The sequence below is a fragment of the Carlito syrichta genome, unplaced genomic scaffold (genome assembly GCF_000164805.1).
Source record: "Carlito syrichta isolate Samal-C Ts95f unplaced genomic scaffold, Tarsius_syrichta-2.0.1 Scaffold305386, whole genome shotgun sequence".
Taxonomy (NCBI): Eukaryota; Metazoa; Chordata; class Mammalia; order Primates; family Tarsiidae; genus Carlito; species Carlito syrichta.
Genome location: NW_007249482.1, coordinates 444,345 through 463,067, shown reverse-complemented (window position 1 = coordinate 463,067; position 18,723 = coordinate 444,345). Strand labels below are relative to the sequence as shown.

Genomic DNA, 18,723 nt, shown 5'->3' with positions numbered 1-18,723 from the left:
TTACTTTTAGCATCGGAAATATGGATTTACTTCAGTGAAACTTCTATTTTATTTATGTTTTAGGAAAGAAAATTTGAGAAATTTTAGTATTCTCAAATTTCAATGTGGTTATACAACCCAAAAGTTCCAGAAGGCAGTCATAACAAAATGTGAAGTATATGTGCTTTTATTTCTTATTTTTATTTTTTGAGTCAGAATTTCACTCTATCACCCAGGCTGGAGTGCAGTGGCACACTCATGGCCACTGCAGCCTCGACCAGCTGGGCTCAGGCAATCCTTCCACCTCAGCCTTCCAAGCAGTTGGAACTATAGGCATGTGCCACCACACTCGGCTAATTTTCTTGATTTAATGTAGCCATGAGGTCTCACCAAGTTGCCTAGGCTGGTCTCGAACCCCTGGGCTCAGGCAATTCTCTTGCCTCAGCCTCCCAAAGTACTGGGATACAGGCATAAGCCACAGTGCTCAGCCTATGTGTTTTTAATAAGCGAAAATATTTTAGGTCCTAACCCCAGGAACTCCTTTACTCTTCAGCTAAAATTGCCAAGAGTTGTGTAAGGACTTGCCCCAAAACCAAACTGAGACCTCACTCACTGCTTTACTTACCTCTTTACGTTTTGTTTCTGGACATTCCGACTGCAGAGTGAGCGTTGCACCTTCAATATTTCTTGGCATTGGTGTGGAACCAGGGTTTATTGTCAAGTGAATCTGATCTGGTGAGATAATGTGTTGCACGTAACCCTGGGACATTGCTTCATGATCTATGAGGTGAAAGCCCTCTTCACCCCCTACTAGAAAAGGCAAGTGTTCTCCACACTGTCCATCGTCATCTTCATCCTCCAAAGTGCCAGGGTCCTGCTCAATAAGAACAGTGGTCCTATCATAAACAGTTCCAGATGAGGAAGGCACCAGTCCATTTTTATCCACAAACCTATCATCGGGGGTCAGCTCATCTTCCTCTGCCTCAAAGTAGATGATGTTGTCGTCTGGACTGTGTTCCCCCATGGTTCAATCGTGCTTAGCCCAATTGTGAGAAATGGAAAGGTAATGACCTGTCTGCAACAGAACAAAGTGAGAGTTAGATCACACAATAAGACCCACAGACTTCCTAAACAACTACAAGGTTCATTTTCCCTCTCATTTAAAGAGCAGGCAAAGCAAATAAAAAATCATCCTCCTTGGGAATTTTTCTAAAAATTTAACTTTGAAACCATCAAGTCATTTTTAAGGAAAAGCAATGCCTTTTTTCAAGTGAAGTAATTAGTAGTTGAAAATATCTTCTAAATGCGTGTTACTGTCAAATAAATTTGGTCAAAATACCTAAAGATAAAGGGGATAAAGAAGCAAACAGAACACTGACTACTTCAAGGCTAAGTTGCTATAAATATGAATGTAAGAAAACTCCACTCAAATATCCCCCAAATCAGTCCACAAAGCAGTGCATGGCCCCATGCAGTTTATGGTAGAAGGATCAAGGCTTTGGAGACAGTTATCTAACTACAATTTCCAGTTTTGCCCTTTATGACTGGGGAACTTTTCTGTGCCCCAAATTTCCTCTGTATAAGGTGGGACTAGTAATTCCTGTTCTCTCAAAATTTTTATGAGGAATAAAAGAGATAATGTACATAAAGCCCAATATTTGACAAATAGTCAAATAGAGAAACAAGTGTGAATTGCTTATTTCCTTCCCAGACAGATGTTTCAGCCTCTGGGTGGAGGGGCTAATCCCTAATCAGGCAGAACTAATGAAGATCCCTGTATCCATCTCCTAAAAAAAAAAAAAAAAAAAAATGGTGAGAGCCAGAAGCTAAACTTGTATGGTGGGCTCTCTGCCCTGAGTGAATTATGAGTCTTACCTTTTGTTTCTACAGCCCCTAATACAGTACACTGACACGAGGGGTTCAGAAAATGTGAGCTAAATGAATGAAAGACATGACGATATACTCTCTGGGGAAGATAATACTATCTTGGAAAGATATGCTCTCTTGTGAAAAATACCAAATTTGAAGCTTTCATGTTCTGGAATAGTGATTCTTCCTTCACCAGTGAACACACAGGCTCTACAAATGTGAGTTTGGCAGGCAGAGCAGAGAATGTTAAAATAATCAGCACGTCACTTTCAGTTTTTAGTCCGGCTTTGCACTTTATCTGTCTCTTCTGCTCTGGGTTAGAAAGTGAACCTTCACTTAGTGGGGCGACTGGACAGAGAGGTGGTTTCCAGAGACAGACCAAGGGATCGGATCCGGGAAGAACCGGCCCGACCCCTAGCTCTGGCTTACGCAACCCCATAGATGCACATTTCGCTGCATCTGAAAGAAGAGATAAGAGTACCGCGGGCCCCAGTGGGCTGCCTCGGCACCCTTGGCGGCAACGCGAAGACCAAGTGTCCGAAACAAGACCAGGAGGTCTGAGGGTGGCCAACGAGGAGTTTGAACGGAGTCCCCTTGAGAGAAGGCTCGGAAAATGAATCTGTTTGGGATGACCCCCAACCCAGGGCTACACAGGAAAATCCGAAGACAAGCTGGAGGGGGGGCTCCAAGCAGGGCGAAGAGGGGCAGGGTCCGGGTATCCATGGAAACAGGGGAGGGGGGCTGGATACCCATTCCCATGGAAACAGAGGAGGGGTGGGGTCCCTATGGTGACCAGAATGAGGTCTAAACTGGGAAATGCTTCAGGAGGGAGCCTAAGTCCCGCGCCCCCGAGAAGTCCCAAGCCCAGGCCGAGTCTAGTTTCGCCTTTTACCTCCGCGGCTCCCGGCAACGGCGGCAGCAGCAGCTTCTCCCCTCCCCAGCGGCACCATGATTGCCCCCACCTTTCCTACGTCACTTCCGCTTCCGCTTTCCGGAGGAAGGAGGGGACTGAAGCACCGCCTTCCTCTGGCAGTTCTGATTGGCTTAGACGGTCTGGGGGCTGAGCTCGAGCCTCCAATTGGCGAGCGGGAGGGCGGGCCGGGGCGCCGCGGGGCTGTCGCCCCGGCTGTGAGTTTGTCTATCGCGGAGAATCACCCGGGCGCTCACTGGCGGCCCGGCAGGGTGTTGCTCTTGCTGCACCAGACTCAAGGAAAAGGAAACGAATCTCCAAGCACGAATCCGAAATATCGTCAGCCTGGCTTGCATTGTCCGCTCTCGCCCTGGCAGTCGCAGCTGCAACAGGAAGAGCCATGGTTGGCCATCAGAATCCCGGCTTGGACCCGCGAGGGAGAGCCTGGAAGGCCGTGACGTTTCCGGATTTCTCTTTCTAGGGCTGCAGTGTTCCCTCATCACCCACCAGTTAACGTGGACGGGAAGGCCCCCAAAAAGGAACATTAGACCCAAAAGGCAGAACTAGGAATATTCCTAGCCCAGCCAGATCAGACGCCACCGCCTCTTCTCCTTCTCACAGGCTTTCATAAGACGCCCAATTTCTCTTCCTCACACTCCTGCCCGGTCTGGCTGTCCCAACTTTTTTCCCCTGCAGAGGATTCTCGGCTTCGGCCGGACTCGCGCCCGGGCCGGTTGGCGCCATCTACTGGCCACTCTCGATAATCGTTCACCTTGTCCTCGTACTGGCCAGTAGCTAAATCACATTTTATACTGCCCAGAAGCAATGGCATTCCAGTGCCAAGAAGCGATTTTTGCATGTGCCTTCATTATCCTCTTGTCTTTTCTAAATGCCTGGAAGATCTAGCTGTCAGATCCTCCCAGCAGCCTCTGGCTGGTTTTTCCCATAAACTGCTTCTCTAGTGTACCCAGGCAACCCCAAACACTACATCAGGGTCAAGGAGTTCAGGCTATGGCTGTACCATCTCCTGACTGAAAAATGTGAATAGTGACAGTCGCCTACCCGAATGCCAGGCACATGTCTCTTTGGCCCCTGGCCAGCTACCCCAATGCTCCAGAGAGGTGTCATATACAACAACAAACACAACAACCACTGTTAAAAATACATTTATCATTAAAATATATTACACATATGAGAGAGGGGAATACATCATATACAGTTTGGAGGATTTACTGGCCCAGGAAATCCCACTTGTTTCACCAAAACACTCATTTCTTCTGTTTTCTTTTTCTTTTTTTTTTTTTGAGTTGGAGTCTCACTCTGTCACCCAGACTGGAGTGTAGTGGCCGCTCCTGGCCACTACAGCCTCGACCTGCTGGGTTCCTGCGATCCTTCTGCCTCAGCCTTCCAAGTAGCTGGAACTACAGGCATTCACTACCACACCCGGCTAATTTTTTTGATTTATTGTAGAGATGAGGTCTCGCCAAGTTACCCAGGCAGATCTAGAGTTTGCACACACATATACACACGTCCTCAGACTGTGGCCTGTTTTATCCAGCAACTTCCACCTGCATTCTTGCATTCCACTGTCCTTTCAGGACTCCAACATTTGTTTAAATATCTGATCTGATCATGGGGAGCCCAGCCCAGGCTACAGGAAAGGCACTGACTATGCCTGGAGGCAGGGTGAGGAAGTAGAATAAGTATAGTTACTTTAAAATTTAAGAAAAAAAAAATAGGGATCTATCTGTTAGATAACTAAAGCTGAACATCAAATGTCAGTTTTATTACAGTAGATTTTCCCCTATGTCTTCACAACGCACAGCACTGCGTGTACTAACCAATGGTGGGTGCAGGGGGGAGGGCCTAGGCTCAGAAAACAGCTGCCATTCTTTCTACCAAGTGGCCTCACATAATCTTAAGGCATCTCTTGAGCTGAAACAGGTGGGGCTGGTAATTGGCTGCCTCAGGTAAAATGGGGAGGAGACAACTTCAGAATGGGTTGCAGAGGAACTGGTGAATAAATTCCTGAGCCTTCTTCTTCTCTGCCATATCAAGTTTTTGGTGACTAACTGGGTTTCGAAGCAATAAGCTGCCAAATATGCTAGCTGTATGAAAAAACACAGAAGATAAACAATTCAGCAAAAAAAGGGACTAAAGTAATGCGTTGCCTAACAGGGATATGTTTTGAGAAATGTGTCATTAGATAATTTCGTCACTGTGTGAACATCACAGACAGAGTGTACTTACACAAACCTCAACGGTATAGCCTGTTACATACCTAGGCTGTATGGTAGAGCCTGTTGCTCCTAGGCTACAAACCTGTAGAGTATATTACTGTACTGAATACTGTGGGCAATTGGAACACAATAGTAATTATTTATGTATCTAAACATAGAAAAATATAATAAAAATACAGTATTATTATAATCCTATGAGTCTACCATTGTATATGTGGTCCGTCGCTGACCAGAATGTTGCTGTATGACACATAACTGTACTTATTCATGTGTCGTTAGGAGAGGGAAGGGGTGCTCCAAAGCAATATTTTCTGCTTTATATTTTTATTTTATTTTATTTTTTTTTAGTTGAAGTCTCACTCTGTTGCCCAGGCTGGAGTGCAGTGGCACACTCATGACCACCACACCCTTGACCTGCTGGGCTCAGGTGATCCTTCTGCCTCAGCCTTCCAAGTAGCTGGAACTATAGGCACGGGCCACCACGCCTAGCTAATTTTTTTTTTAATTTATTGTAGAGATAAGGTTTCATCAAGTTGCCCAGGCTGGTCTTGAACCCCTGGGTCAGGCAATCCTTTCACTTTGGCCTCCCAAAGTGCTGGGATTACAGGCTTGAGCCACCATGCCTGGCCCTATTTTCTGCTCTAAAAAAAAAAAACTATTTGAGTTTTTTAGTTTGATATTTTAGTTCTTTTGCAACGGACTTGGGACCCTCCTCAACCCCATTTCTCATAATGAGTCTCTCAATCTGCAGAAATGATTTCCATAGATACTTGGCTGCTTACCTAGAATATTCTCATCCAAATGATTTTTTGCTGAATTTTTTAGCAATTCTTGCAAAAAGGCCATCAGGTAGTTGAAGACATTTTTGTGGAATGTGGGAAGAGTGGAAATGACCTGAAAGAGGGGGAATTAGGAATTGTCTTTTTGTTAATTCCGTCATTTTTCAAGTTCCTACTATAGTTCAAAAACTAAGTACATGATCCAAGTACATGAGTAAGACTGTGCACAGAAAACTTTGATTGCTTACTGGCATAAGTGCCAAAGAGAAGCGCAAGTCAAACACTACATGAGTTTAGAGGTCAAACTTCTAACTGCATGGTCTCAGAAGAATTAAGGGAATGGAAAACATTTTAGTTGAGTCTTGAATATAAAACAAAATTGGACTTGCAGAGGTAAGAAGTAGGCTATTCAGGGCAAAGAAAGTGTAAAAATGGCAAGAGAAGGAAACCAGTGAGATAAGTAGACAACACGTTATGAGAAATCAATTTTGGCAGGAGCATAACTGGAAGGATTGATCAGGCTGCAATGTAGTTGGGTATCCCAGCTATCTCCATATCAGAATCAGTCAGAGAGCTTGTATAAAATAGATTCCCAGAGATTCTGTTTCAGCGGATTTGGGGTGAGTTTTTGGAACCTGTATTATTGGCAAGTTTTCTAGATTATTCTACTAAGGCCTGTGTTGTTTGAACCACCAGGTTAGATCATAGAAAGTCTTCAATATTTATTTAAGGAAATGATTAATCAGGAAGGGAGAGCCAAGCATGGTTTTCGACCAAGAATAACATGACAAGAGCTTTAGAATATAAAATCTGATGACAGAATGCAAAACAAGTCGGCAGAGGGAGATCCTACATGCAAGACATTGAACCATGGTAAGCAAATGAGAATGAGAGAGGATAGGTGACAGATCAATGGGACGGGGCAGGTGGGAGGTGAGGAGAGGGAGGAGTCAGAAATGACTCAGGTTTCAGAGTTGAGTCGCTGGGATTAAGGGTGATGCCATTAAAAGAAAAAAGGGCATGAAAGGAAGAACAAGTTAGAGAAGGAAAGACATGGTACTGAATTTCTAAGGCACACCACTTGAGTGACTGTGTCCACTTTGTTCCTTCTGGCCCCAGGAGGCCTGGGGCTAGCAACCTGTGCATGCGGATACTCCGTGCTTCCCCTCACCTGTTTGCTTGCTGTGTAGTTGCCAGAACACTCCAAGCAGTTATGGTAGGTGCTGAAACAGATAACTGGCTCTGGCAGGCTCTCCAGGAAAAGCAGCAAGGCTTCGGCTATGGAATGGTTGCTAGCAGCTGCTGGCCATCGTTAAGGAACCTGTGATGATGCTGCCCATGGTTAGGAAAAGGCCCAGGAGCAAGCATATGCCAGAAGTGCTGCCTGCCCTATCATGCCCTCTACTCAGAGCCAAGATGCCAGTCTAACTTCTGGAGGGGGCCACGCTGTGTGTCAGGTGAGCCAGGCTCTCCTGAGTTCCTGCTATATTGACTATTTAAACTTGTAAAGTCTTCTGTATACAAACTTTAAATAAGAAAAATGATAGCTGAGGACACAATATCAGATTTTGAGCCTTGAAATATTCTTCTTTCCTTTCTCTCATCTCTCTCAATCATATTCTCACTCTCTCACACACACACATAACTGAATGTCTGAAGGATACAGAGGTTATCAATCATTCCCGTATCCAAACAGTCCCTGATATGCTCAAATTCCGACCTCAGGCCTGGCTGCTGAAACAAATCTTCCTGCAAAAGGGAAGAAAATCATACAATTATTTTCTCAGAAAATCAGCAATGATTTCCTGACCTAGCAATATCAGCAGAATGCACAAAAAGAAGCAGTGTAGTGAGACATTTGAATCAGCCTGGTAGGTGATCTGATTTAGGCTGTTGTGGCTAACTCATCTCCCAGGCTTTTCCAGGCATATTTCTACAATACATCTTTAGGCATTTATTATAAAACTATGGGTAGGCAGCTGGGTGTGGTGGCTTATGTCTATAATCCCAGCACTTTGGGAGATGGAGGTGAGAGAATTGCCTGAGCCCACGGGTTCAAGATCAACCTGGGAAACATGGCGAGACCTCGTCTCTACAATAAATCAAAAAATTAGCTGGGTGTAGTGATGCACGCCTGTAGTTCCAGCTACTTGGAATGCTGAGGGGGAAGGATCACCTGAGCCCAGCAGATCGAGGCTGCAGTGGCCGTGAGCATACCACTGTACTCCAGTCTAGGCAACAGAATAAGACTCTGAGTAAAAAAATACACTACACACGACAAGATCCAACATAAGAGAAAACTTAAAAAGTAGTTATGTTTCTTGCAGTGCTATGAAAGGATTAACCAGAAGAAAATATATCACGCATAAGATGGTAAAAGCTAATAAAGTCCCTCAGTGCTTTGGGCAAACAAGATTATGGCACTAAAGGTATTTCCATCAGTCTCAGGATACTTTATGTTCATTTGTTTTATAAAATTACTTAAAGGCATAACTGTGTTAATAATAACAATGTTATATGTATTGTTCAAAAGTTATTTTTTAAAGGAGCTCTGCAGAGAAGGCAGAATAGTACAGTACTTGAGAATGTGACTTTTGGCTGAGTGCAGTGGCTCAAGTCTGTGATCCTAGCACTTTGGGAAGCCAAGGCGAGAGTACTGCCTAAGCCCAGGGGTTCGAGACCAGCCTGGGCAACATGGTGAGACCTCATCTCTACACTATATCAAAAAATTAGCCAGGGGTGGTAGTGCACTCCTGTAGTTCCAGCTACTTGGAAGGCTGAGGAGGAAGGATCGTCTGAGCCCAGCAGGTAGACGCTAGGGTGGCCGTGAGCATGCCACTACACTCCAGACTAGGCAATAGAGTGAGACTCTGACTCAAAAAAAAAAAAAAGAAAGAAAGAAAGAAACAGAAAAGAAAACGAATGTGACTTCTAGTCTGGGAGCAGTGCTCACGCCTGTAATTCCAGCACTTTGGGAGGCTAAGGCAGGTTGAGGCCAGGAGTTTGAGACCAGCATGGGCAACACAGTGAGACTTTGTTTCTCTAATTTTTTTTTAAATCTGGCTGGGCTTGGTGGTGTGCATCAGTAGTCCTAGCTACTCAGGAGGCTGAGACAGGAGGATCACCTGAGCCCAGAAGTTCAAGGCTGCAGTGAGCTATGAATGCACCACTGTACTCCGGTTTGCGCAACAAAGCGATAACCCATCTCAAAAAAAAAATGTGACTTGTGACTTCTTGTGACTTCTATAGCCAGATTCACTGGATTCCAATCCTGCCTCTGCCCATTTATCAGTTTCAGAACCTTTGTAAGCATCTGTTTCCTCATCTGAGAGCTATTGTGAAAACTAGAGGCAACACTTACAATAGTGTTTGGTATATGGCAGCATTCAGTAAATGTGAGGGAAAAAAGTGAAAATAGTATATAGAATGCATATTGCTCTGAAGTAGTAAAGTATAGGATTACAGTTTGTTTGTTGTTTGTTTGTTTATTTGAGTTGGAGTCTCACTCTGTCGCCCAGGCTGGAGTGCAGTGGTACGCTCACAGCCACCGTAGCCTTGACCTGCTTGGCTCAGGTGATCCTTCCGCCTCAGCCTTCCAAGTAGCTGGAATTACAGGCATGTACCACCACGCCCAGCTAATTTTTTGATTTACTGTAGAGATGAGGTCTCACTAAGTTGCCCAGAATGGTCTCAAATCAAGGAGCTCAGGCAATAAATTAGGCTTCCAAATTCAAGTGGTTCCACTTGGTCTCCTGCCTCTGTCTGACTTATCAACAGGTTAGCCCCTCCCATTCCCAGAAGCTGATAAGAGTTCCAAAAGAGCAGATGACAGCATGAGAGGCCTCCAGGTGGCAATCCAGCTGGGAGACCCCAGAGGCCACAGGAGGGAACATTCTATGCTAGAAAGCCCATCCTATACAAGGCTGCTTCCCTTGGGGGTAATCAGTTACTACTTGTAATAACAAGGCTTCACAGGAGTGCAAAACTTGGCATGCTATCTGTTGCTCATTCTCTCCCCAGGGGGAGAACAGTTCTCCACAGGTTCCTTAGGGTAAAAACTTTCTATGCAAAAGTTCTTGGGGCTCATGGTCTTTCTCAAGGCAGCCTGGCCTCTATCAGGTCTGACAGCTTCACCACAACCTACCTGCTGGACACCATTTCGGTACAGGTAATCAACCATCATCCAGAGCTCTTTGGGGATTTCCATGGGGCTCTCCAAGTAGCTCCCATCATCTTCAGTCTGAACTGGCATCAGAGTCTGAAAAGCAACAAAGATCACGACCAGGCAGCATACCAATAGAACTTCTGCCAGGCCGACTTCAGGAGAATGCATGACATGGGGATGACAAATCCATGGAAGAAGGAAAACATTTCGATGCCCCTAACCAAACATTTCACAGACAAAAATGAAATCAGGTGGTACAACCAAGGGTCAAAAGGTGATTTTTGAGAAGTGGAAGAGGGTTATGGCAAGCAGTTTCAATGAATCACCATCTTTTCAGGAAAAAAATCACGCCTATAACATTTCACTATTAGAACCAGAGAGAAAGTGTGGTCTGGTGAGAAAAGAACACAGACTTGGGAATCCAAAAATCTTAGTCTAAGGCCCATGTCCACTGTTAACTCACTATGTGACCTGTGACAAATCACCCTTGATTAGGCCTCTGTTTTCATCTATATAATGGAGAGGATAGAGTTCAAAACTCCCCAAATTAAAAAAATGCATTGGAAAAAAAAGCATACATATTACCATAAATCTGCTCCAAACTAGTTCCCTTGTATTAGAATTGTTTCTATAGGAGCCTCTTTGATCTCAGCAAATTTAGTTTAGGATGATAACCTACCAAGCAATGATTAAAAAAATAAATAAATGAACCTAAGCAGGGTGGCTCACACCTGTAATCCCAGCACTTTGGGAGGCCAAGGCAAGAGGACTGCCTGAGTCCATAGGTTCGAGACCAGCCTGGGTAACTTGGAGAGACCTCGTCTCTACAATTAAAAAAAAAAAAGTTAACCGGTTGTGGTAGCATGCACCTGTAGTTCCAGCTACTTGGAAAGCTGAGGCAGAAGGATCACCTGAGCCCAGAAGGCCAAGATTATGGTGGTTGTGAGCATGCCACTGCACTCCAGCCTGGGCAACTGAGTGAGACTTCAACTAAAAAAAAAAAAAGAATAAATGAATAATATCACAGGCCATGGAATTTTCATTATTTAGGATCCATGGCTGAGTTTTTCTAATATACTGCCATAGACTAAATGTTTATGTACCCCCAAATGCATATGCTGAACCCTAACCCCCAGTGTGATGATATTAGGAAGTGGGACCTTTGGAAGGTGATTAGAATATTAAGGTTCTGCCCTTATGAATAGGAGTAGTGGCCCTATAAAAGAGACCCCAAAGAGCTCCCGTACCCCTTCTGCCATGTAAGAATACAGTGAGAAGATGGTGCTGTGAACCAGGAAGTGGGCCCTCATCAGACACCAAATCTGCGAGTGCCTTGATCTTGGACTTCCCAGTCTCCAGAACTGTGAGACACAAATTACTGTTGCTGAGTCACCCAGTCTATGGTATTCTGTAATAGCAGGCCAGACAAACTAAGGCACATACTATGTGTGGAAGACCGAAAAACATGGTCACACATTTTGCAGCTTTTGCCATCAAGAGATGGAATCTTTTCCCACTCCTAGAATAGAATCTGGTCTGGCTTCACAACTTGCTCTGAACAATAAACATGGCAGAAGTGGCCTCGTGTTACTTTTGGGACCTGTGCCACAAAGGCCTTCCAGGTCTGCTCTCAAGTTTTTGCTACCACTTACAGAAGCCTGAGCTAGCCCACTGAATGATGAGAGCCCATGTGGAGAGGGAAGCTCAGAGAACAGCCAACACCAAGACCTGTGAGAGAGACCACCTGGAGCCCTCCAGCCATCACAGCTGCCATCTGATTGTGAGTTGGTTGTACACAAATGGGCCTAGATAAGACCAGCAGAAGAATTATGCTGAAAACTTACAAAGTCATGAGAAACTGTAACTTATTGTTTAAAATGGCTACAATTTTGGGATGGTTTACAGCACAGCAATATATAATTGATACAGTAAGCAAACTGTAGGAGGCTGAAGATTTCTTAAGTTCCTAGGAAGGAAGGCATAGGAATATCCTGTTTGACTGGCTTGGCTGCTACAAAGTCCTAGATGTTTCCTTGTGGCATGTTACTCACCAGCTCACTAATAGTTTCAAGTGGTAGATCCAAGATTGGTTCCCTCATGTAGCACAATGTATGAATGGGAGACCCGAAACAGCTGGGTAGGTAGTTCCCAGACACAGACAAAAAGTAATCCTTTCCCCTGTCCAAGTGCAAAACCAGAATGTCCTCAATTTTGTCTTCACCAGAGTTGAGCTTTGTAGCTGTGGTCTTATTTACAAAGAGCTCCAATTCAATTTCAATGTCAGAATCTGCAGAAAAATTTAAAAAGTAACATTGGCTGGAGGGAGGTCAAGAGGAAAGGAGAAAAGATAAGAGGGATGAGGGTAAGGCATAAAGGATTAGGAAAAGGAAAGAAAAGGTATCAGCTAACCAATAAGCATCTATGCATTCAGCATGCATGAGATGCAAAAACAAAGAGCCGTTCGGCACAGTGGCTCAAGCCTATAATCCCAGCACTTTGGGAGGTGGAGATGAGAGGATTGCCTGAGCCCAGGGTTTGAGATCAGCCTGGGCAACTTGGCAAGACCTCATCTCTACAACAAATCAAAAACTTAACTGGGTGTGGTAGTGCATGCCTGTATGTAATTCCAGCTACTTAGAAGGCTGAGGCAGAAGGATCACCTGAACCCAGCAGGTAGATGCTGCGATGGCCATGAGCGTGCCACTGAACTCCAGCCTAGGCTACATGAGATTCTAACTCAAAAAAAAAATAGAATTTATAGTTCAACTGGGAATATGAAAATAACACACAAAAACATTTCAGTAGACAAATGCTGGGAAATTCAAATACTAAGTAGCACAGCTCAGGCTAGAAGTATTAATACAATAAAGCATGGATCAAAGAGCCTTCCTTAAGCCAAGTAAGATGAAGATACCTGAGCCAATAGAAATGTATGCCATTATCAGTCTGTGAACTATCCACAGAACACCCCTCATCTTTCAGCCACATAGCACCACACAGAGTGCAAAGGAAAAGTCAGGGGAAAGATGAAGATGGTACATTTCAGGGCCAAATATAATTTCTGGATTACTTCTCCATTACCAAACAGATAATTGGGAATTGATTATATTGAGAGAGATGGTGAAAATGATTCCTTTAACAGCAGCACCTGCTCTATAGCAATCTTACGTTTTCTTTCTGTGAAATTATGTAACATATAAATAACAGAATATTTATGAAACTGAACTCATGCTGTCCACTATTTTGTATTTTATTTATGGATGGGTTCACCCATAGGGCTTTTTTAAAAAGTCTCAAGCAGAAAATAAAACACTCAAGCAAAAATCTTATTTTAGGAAAATGAGCTAATACAGGGTAGGATATTCACCAAAACAGAAACCAGGAACTCAGGAACAGAGGCCTTACCTGGCAGAAGGAACCCTCTGCTGGGGTTGGCATTCAGCCACTGCTTACAGTAAGACACTTCATCAGGCTTGTTGATGAATTCAAACTGGCAGGGCACTTGTCCATTATGAATTGTAAAGGATTCGATCTGCAATTGCATGAACTTCACATCCTGAAAACAGAACTGGGAACAAGCCCGGTACTAGTCAGAACCAGTGCTCTTTACTTGGCAACCTACCCAGACACCCTACTGGCAATCCTTGCCCTGGAAAGAAAATAAAGGACCAATTCTTTTAAATGTTTCTGTTTTAAGTATTACCTGGGAGGCCATAGCTATCGCTAAGACCACTTTGTCCATGTTTAACCCCAAAACCCAAAAACTCCATTTGTTTTTACATGTACATTTTCTGAAGAAGTCAACGTTTATATTTTTATACCCAAAAACCACTTCCAAAACACCCTTCACAAATTCCATCCCTAAATATGAAGTTCTAGCTCATCCTTCCAAGTAGTTGGACATAAAGGGTATTAGAAATGCCTTTACCCTGAATGTCTGTTTGATGGGCAATGTGGAACTGTCAACTCCATGTGGCTCTTCCATGAAAAACCTTCAGACTGGGCCAGGCACAGTGGTTCAGCCTGTAATCCCAGCACTTTGGGAGGCCGAGGCGAGAGGACTGCCTGAGCCTGGGGGTGTGAGACCAGCCTGGACAACCTAGTGAGACCTCATTTCTACAATAAATCACAAAAATTAGCCAGGAGGCACATATTACACTATGAACTCTAGTCTTTCTTGATCGGCTCCTTCTAGATAAAGTGAGATTGATGATGCTAGCTTAGAAGAGTGAGGTTGTTGGCTTAGGTTGTGTTCATGTCCTCTCTTCTAAACCTGGAAGATAACTCACAATGTGTTTTTAGTTTAGAATAACTGGTGTGTATTTATGCAGTGGGTTTGTCTTCTTATTGATTCTCTGCTTTGAGATTAAGTCTGCATAATGGATACCTATAAGTTGTTGGCTTACGCTCACGGCCACTGCAGCCTTGACCTACTGGGCTCAGGTGATCCTTTCGCATCAGTCTTCAAAGTAGCTGGAACTACAGGCAAGTGTCACCACACTCGGTTAATTTTTTTTTTTAATTTATTGGAGAGACAAGGTCTCACCAAGTTGCCCAGGCTGCTCTCAAACCTGAGGGCTCAGGCAACCCTCTCACCTCAGCCTCCCAAAGTGCTGGGATTATAGGCATGAGCCATAACACACAGCCTTGTTTTGTTTTTTACTTATTTTTAAATTTTATTTTATTTTGAGTTGGAGTCTTACTTTGTTGCCCAGGCTGGAGTGCAGTGGCACACTCATGGCCACTGCAGTCTCGACCTGCTGAGCTTAGGTGATCCTTCCACCTCAATCTTCCAAGTAGCTGAAAATACAGGCACGCAAGACCACGCCCAGCTAATTTTTTTATTTATTGTAGAGATGAAGTCTCACCAAGTTGCCCAGGCTGGTCTCGAACCTGTGGGCTCAGGCAATCCTTTCACCTCAGCCTTGCAAAGTGCTGGGATTATAAAGCATGAGCCACCATGCTCCTTTTTTTGTTTTTTAAAGATACAGGGTCTTGCTCTGTCATCCAGGCTAGAGTGCAGTGGCATGATCATAGCTCACTGCAGCCTCAAACTCCTGGGCTCAAATGATCCTTCCATGGCCTCCTGGATAGTTAAGAGACAGGTGCATGCCACCACACATGGTCAATTTTTTGGGGGGGGATGGTAAAGACAGGGTCTCACTATGTTGCCCAGGATGGTCTCTAACTCCTGGGCTTAAGTGATCCTCCCGCCTCAGTCTCCCAAAGTGCTGGGATTGCAGGCATGAGCCACCACATTAGGTCCCAATGCAATTTTTTTCTGGAGTGCAGTGGCACACTCATGGCCACAGCAGCCTCCACCTGCTGGGCTCAGGCGATCCTTCCTCCTCAGCCTTCCAAGCAGCTGGATCTACAGGCACATGCTACCATACCCAGCTTATTTTTTAATTTATTGTAGAGACAAATTCTCGCCTAGTTGCCTGGGCTAGTCTCGAACCCACGGGCTCAGACAATCCACTCGCCTCAGCCTTCCAAAGTGCTGGGATTACAGGCTGAGCCACCGAACCCAGCCTGCAAATATTCTTAACATGTCCTTCCTACCTCTCGCTTGGACAAGGACACTGAAGGAATGCTGGCATTTTCCATCTTATCCAAGGAGCGAACAATTTCCTCCAGAGTCTTCCGGTAAAGCTCTTCATTTATGACGCTCACCTGGAAGAGAAACATCTGAGACTAAATGCCTTCGATTCTTCCCATATCCTCTTTTTCAATATAGAGAGCATGAAGGGCTTTAGAAAACAGCAATTGATAGCAACACAGAAAGTGAAGGCTAAATAGATTTAATTAATTAGCAAAGAATCCAATTAACAATTAGAAGGATCCACTGAGGCAAAGCTTGTAGTAAAGTTGACTGCTTCCTGAAAGGAGACATGGGAGTGAAAGTGTGGTTGGCAGTTAGTTCTGCTAGATCTTAGGCTCAGGGCAGAAAGATGCTGGCTTGGTACCTAGCTCTAGTCTGCTTGTTGCCACCAACAAGCTGGCAATGAGAAACTTTTCTAGGGCTTTGATTTAAAGCAGAGTTCCTCAAGCTTTTTTAACCCATGCTCTATCAGCCAAGTAGATTTCGTCAGGCTCCCTTCTGTACTTTGAATTATAAACCCAATTTTTTCATTTTCCAACAGTAAAATTTTGTAACATTCATTGGGTTTCTTTCGAACTACCCATACCCTAATAGATTCTGATACATCTCTACCCACACCTTTGAAAATTGGTAAAGAAACACAGAAGTCACTGAATAAGAAATAGGTAATAGAGAAATGAAAAGATGTCCAACATCACTATTAATCAGGGACATGTAATCTAGCATAATAAAGTATATTTTTCTTTTTGCTTACTAGATTAGAAAAATCTTTAAAGATTGATAAAATCCAAAATGGGCAAGGGTATGGGAAAATAAGCTCATGGTTGGTATTAGTATAAATGGTAAGAATTGTTGGGAGGATAATTTAGCAAGACCCAATAAATTTAAAATACATTTTTCTTTGAACTACTAATTTCACCTCTAATAATTTCATTCAGTAGAAATACTCAAACTGATTCACAAAAGATATATGTGAAGGATGGTCACAACAGCACTGCATATAATAACAAAACTTTGGAAACAAATGATCATAAATACAAATATAATTCATCCATACTATGGGATATTCTGCAGCCTTTAAAATTAATGAGGAGGAAGCTCTACTTTTACTGTCTTGGAAAGATCTCCTAAGACATTCAGTGGAGTAAAAAAGATGTCCTCAGAGCAATATGTGTAATGTGACCTCTTTTAAAAAAAGGAAAAAATATCTTCTATGTGATATACAGAATACTGAAATACTTGCTTATAAATGCATAGAGAAAGGTCTGGAAAGATACAGTCCAAAAAAGCAAAGGTAACATTCATGCATGTAGAAAAATATAGAAGTATACCAAAGCAACTACTAATTATATGTAAATTAAAAACAAATTGTAAAAGGTGCTTTCTCACACTCAAGGGGAGAGGAGGAAACTAAAAACACAAGAAGTGGCCTTGGTTGCGAGAACGAATTCCCCACACCATGATTAGAACAGGTCCCAGTTGTCCACCTACCCCAACGTCAAACACTGAGCTGACGGGCTTGTGGTCACTGGTCTTCAGGGCCATGTGGCTCTGGTAACTCAGCTGAGTGATGTTCTTTCCTTTCCAGAGGATTCGGTCACACCAGGCAGGAGCACGACACTTCTCACTGAAATGCAAAGCCCACACTGGGAGCACTCACAGAAAACACTGCCTGGCTAGGGCCCTGGCTCAGGTGGGGAGTGAGGGGCAGAGGCTTCGTGTCCATGCAGCCCAGTCATCTGAGACAGCAAGAAAGATTTGGGACCATCAAGAGACAACAAGTAGCCTGTGGGAATCATTCAAAACAACTAGGAAAGTTCAAAGCCAAAACACAGTTCAGACTGATTCTCTGCTCTTTACCCTCCTATGAGAATTAGGAGAGAGCAAAACAGGCAATCTAAGAGTAAACACACTACGGTCCTTAAAAGATTCTGGTTAAGAGAACAGGTTCTGAATTCCCACTGCCTGGGTTCAAATCCTACCTCTATCACTTGTCTGCTAGGAAAACTCTAATTTTCTATGCCGCACTCCCCGATCTAATAAAATGAGGATAATAAATCATACCCACCCCAACAGATTGTTGAGAGGATTAAATGATAAATACAAGTAAAGTGCATCAAACAGTATGTGTCACATGGTAAGTACTAATAAAAAATATTAACTACCATGTAATGATCAAGTACAAGCCAAGTTAGTTGGAAACATCTCATCACCCTAGGCACAGCTGAAAAGTAATTCAGTATCAAAAACTATTATGAGCCAGGCTCGGTGGCTCAGCCTGTAATCCCGCACCTTTGGGAGGCTGAGGTGAGTGGATTGCCTGAGCCCGCGGGTTCGAGACCTGCCTGGGCAGCAAGACCTCATCTCTACAATAAATTTTTAAAAATCAGCTGGGCGTGGTAGCGCATGCCTGTAATTCCGGCTACTTGGAAGGCTGAGGCGGAAGGATCGCCAGAGCCCAGCAGGTCGAGGCTGCGGTGGCCAGGAGCGGCCACTGCACTCCAGTCTGGGTGACAGAGTGAGACTCCAACTCAAAAAAAAAACAAACCAAAAAAAAAACGATTATGGAACAAAGGTTAAGGTAGTCACAAAGATAATATGTGACACTGGGTATTGTGGCTCATGCCTATAATCCCAGCACTTTGAGAGGTGGAGGTGAGAGGATTGCCTGAGCCCAGGGGTTCAAGACCAGCCTGGGCAACTTGGTGAAACTTCATCTCTACAATAAATAAAACAAATTAGCCAAATGTGGTGGCACATGCCTGTAGTTCCAGCTACTTGGAAGGCTGAGACAGCAGGACTGTCAGAGCCATAGCAGGTCAAGGCTGAGGTGGCCTTGATCATGTGATTGCACTTCAGCTTAGGTAACAGAGTGAGATTCCAACTCAAAAAAAAAAAAAAGATAATATGTGGAAAAGCAAACTGCTTAATAAACAGATATTGCGCCTGGCTCAATGGCTCAGCCTGTAATCTCGCGCCTTTGGGAGGCTGAGGTGAGTGGACTGCCTGAGCCCGCGGGTTCGAGACCCACCTAGGCAACTTGGCGAGACCTCATCTCTACAATAAATCAAAAAATTAGCTGGGTGTGGTAGCGCGCGCCTATAGTTCCAGCTACTTGGAAGGCTGGGGTGGAAGGATCGCCGGAGCCCAGCAGGTTGAGGCTGCAGTGGCCGGGACCG

At 44.1% G+C, this 18,723-nt stretch overlaps 2 protein-coding genes across 2 annotated transcripts in view; both read right to left on the bottom strand.

Moving 5' to 3' along the window:
- MTF1 (metal regulatory transcription factor 1) overlaps nt 1-2,839 on the bottom strand; it is a 46,660-nt gene extending 43,821 nt beyond the window's left edge. The window contains exons 1-2 of the mRNA XM_008061648.1: nt 2,741-2,839; nt 605-1,054 (exon numbers count right to left, since the gene is read on the bottom strand). Of these exons, the coding sequence (XP_008059839.1) occupies nt 605-1,003 (399 nt within the window). The 5' untranslated portion in view covers nt 1,004-1,054; nt 2,741-2,839. The remainder of the gene's footprint in view (nt 1-604; nt 1,055-2,740) is intronic.
- Nucleotides 2,840-4,517: 1,678 nt separating this feature from the next.
- Nucleotides 4,518-18,723, bottom strand: part of INPP5B (inositol polyphosphate-5-phosphatase B) — a 66,443-nt gene continuing 52,237 nt past the window's right edge. Inside the window, exons 15-23 of the mRNA XM_008061647.1 lie at nt 17,036-17,171; nt 15,505-15,615; nt 13,348-13,510; nt 11,994-12,229; nt 9,922-10,035; nt 7,442-7,526; nt 6,949-7,076; nt 5,781-5,892; nt 4,518-4,866 (exon numbers count right to left, since the gene is read on the bottom strand). Coding sequence (XP_008059838.1) covers nt 4,751-4,866; nt 5,781-5,892; nt 6,949-7,076; nt 7,442-7,526; nt 9,922-10,035; nt 11,994-12,229; nt 13,348-13,510; nt 15,505-15,615; nt 17,036-17,171 — 1,201 coding nt within the window. The 3' untranslated portion in view covers nt 4,518-4,750. The remainder of the gene's footprint in view (nt 4,867-5,780; nt 5,893-6,948; nt 7,077-7,441; nt 7,527-9,921; nt 10,036-11,993; nt 12,230-13,347; nt 13,511-15,504; nt 15,616-17,035; nt 17,172-18,723) is intronic.